This window comes from Ailuropoda melanoleuca, chromosome 13, assembly GCF_002007445.2.
Source record: "Ailuropoda melanoleuca isolate Jingjing chromosome 13, ASM200744v2, whole genome shotgun sequence".
NCBI lineage: Eukaryota > Metazoa > Chordata > Mammalia > Carnivora > Ursidae > Ailuropoda > Ailuropoda melanoleuca.
This window is the reverse complement of record NC_048230.1, coordinates 69194214-69195087: the sequence shown is the minus strand read 5'-3', so window position 1 is coordinate 69195087 and position 874 is coordinate 69194214. Positions and strand designations below refer to the sequence as shown.

At 41.8% G+C, this 874-nt stretch overlaps 1 protein-coding gene across 1 annotated transcript; it reads right to left on the bottom strand.

Moving 5' to 3' along the window:
* Positions 1 to 327: 327 nt before the first annotated feature.
* Positions 328 to 571, bottom strand: LOC100468406 (MICOS complex subunit MIC10-like). Its single transcript, XM_034641592.1, is given in 2 exon segments — positions 328 to 510; positions 512 to 571. Coding segments are annotated over 2 exon segments (243 nt in total).
* Between the last annotated feature and the right edge of the window lie 303 nt (positions 572 to 874).

Genomic DNA, 874 nt, shown 5'->3' with positions numbered 1-874 from the left:
GAGTTAAGCAGACACATGGAAGACAAAAAAATCGAACATCTAGAAATGACCGAGATGCTATTTATTTATTTATTTACTTATTTATTTCTGGGCTGCCTATTTTTAATTTATTTCTTTTTAAAAATCACCTCCTTGCGATTTCCAAAGAGAAAATACAAAACTTTGAAACAAGCTGTTTTTCAGATACATAAACAGTGTGCTGGATTTGAAAGCATTACTGATAACATTGTTACAGAAGAATGTCAGTTTACTCCAGGGCATTTCAGTATTCCTGAGGAATAAACATGATTTCTCTTTTCCTCCCACTGGGAAGTTCTCAGGTATAAGTCACTGCTCCTGCTCTTTGACATATTTTTCATGTAGAAGATATGGAGCCTGGAAATCATGCTGACAGTTGGAGTAGGCCATTCCCCATCCCATGCCAGAACTAAAGGCTAATGGCCACGTTCTTCTTTTAAAGAAGATAAGTGAGAAAACAAGTCCTACTCAGAAACTAGTCCCTATTTTCATGGACTGCATCCACCATGCACTTCCTGCCCAGCTCTGAATCCCAGGGGTCACCCACCCACATGTCCCGCTTTCTCTAAGGGCGGGAGGGGGGGGGTTGCCAGCTCCTGAGATGAGTGAGATTTTAAAATACACTGAATGAGGGGCACCTGGCTGGCTCAGTTGGTAGAGCATGTGACTTTTGGTCTTGGGGTTGTGAGTTTGAGCCCCACATTGGGTGTAGTGATTACTTAAAAATAAAAAATGTTTTTTAAAAAATAAAATACACTGGATGGGATTAGCAGCATATTAGACATTACAGTACAGAAGAAGAGGTTAGGGGGGTGCCTGGGTGGCACAGAGGTTGAGCGTCTGCCTTCGGCTCAGG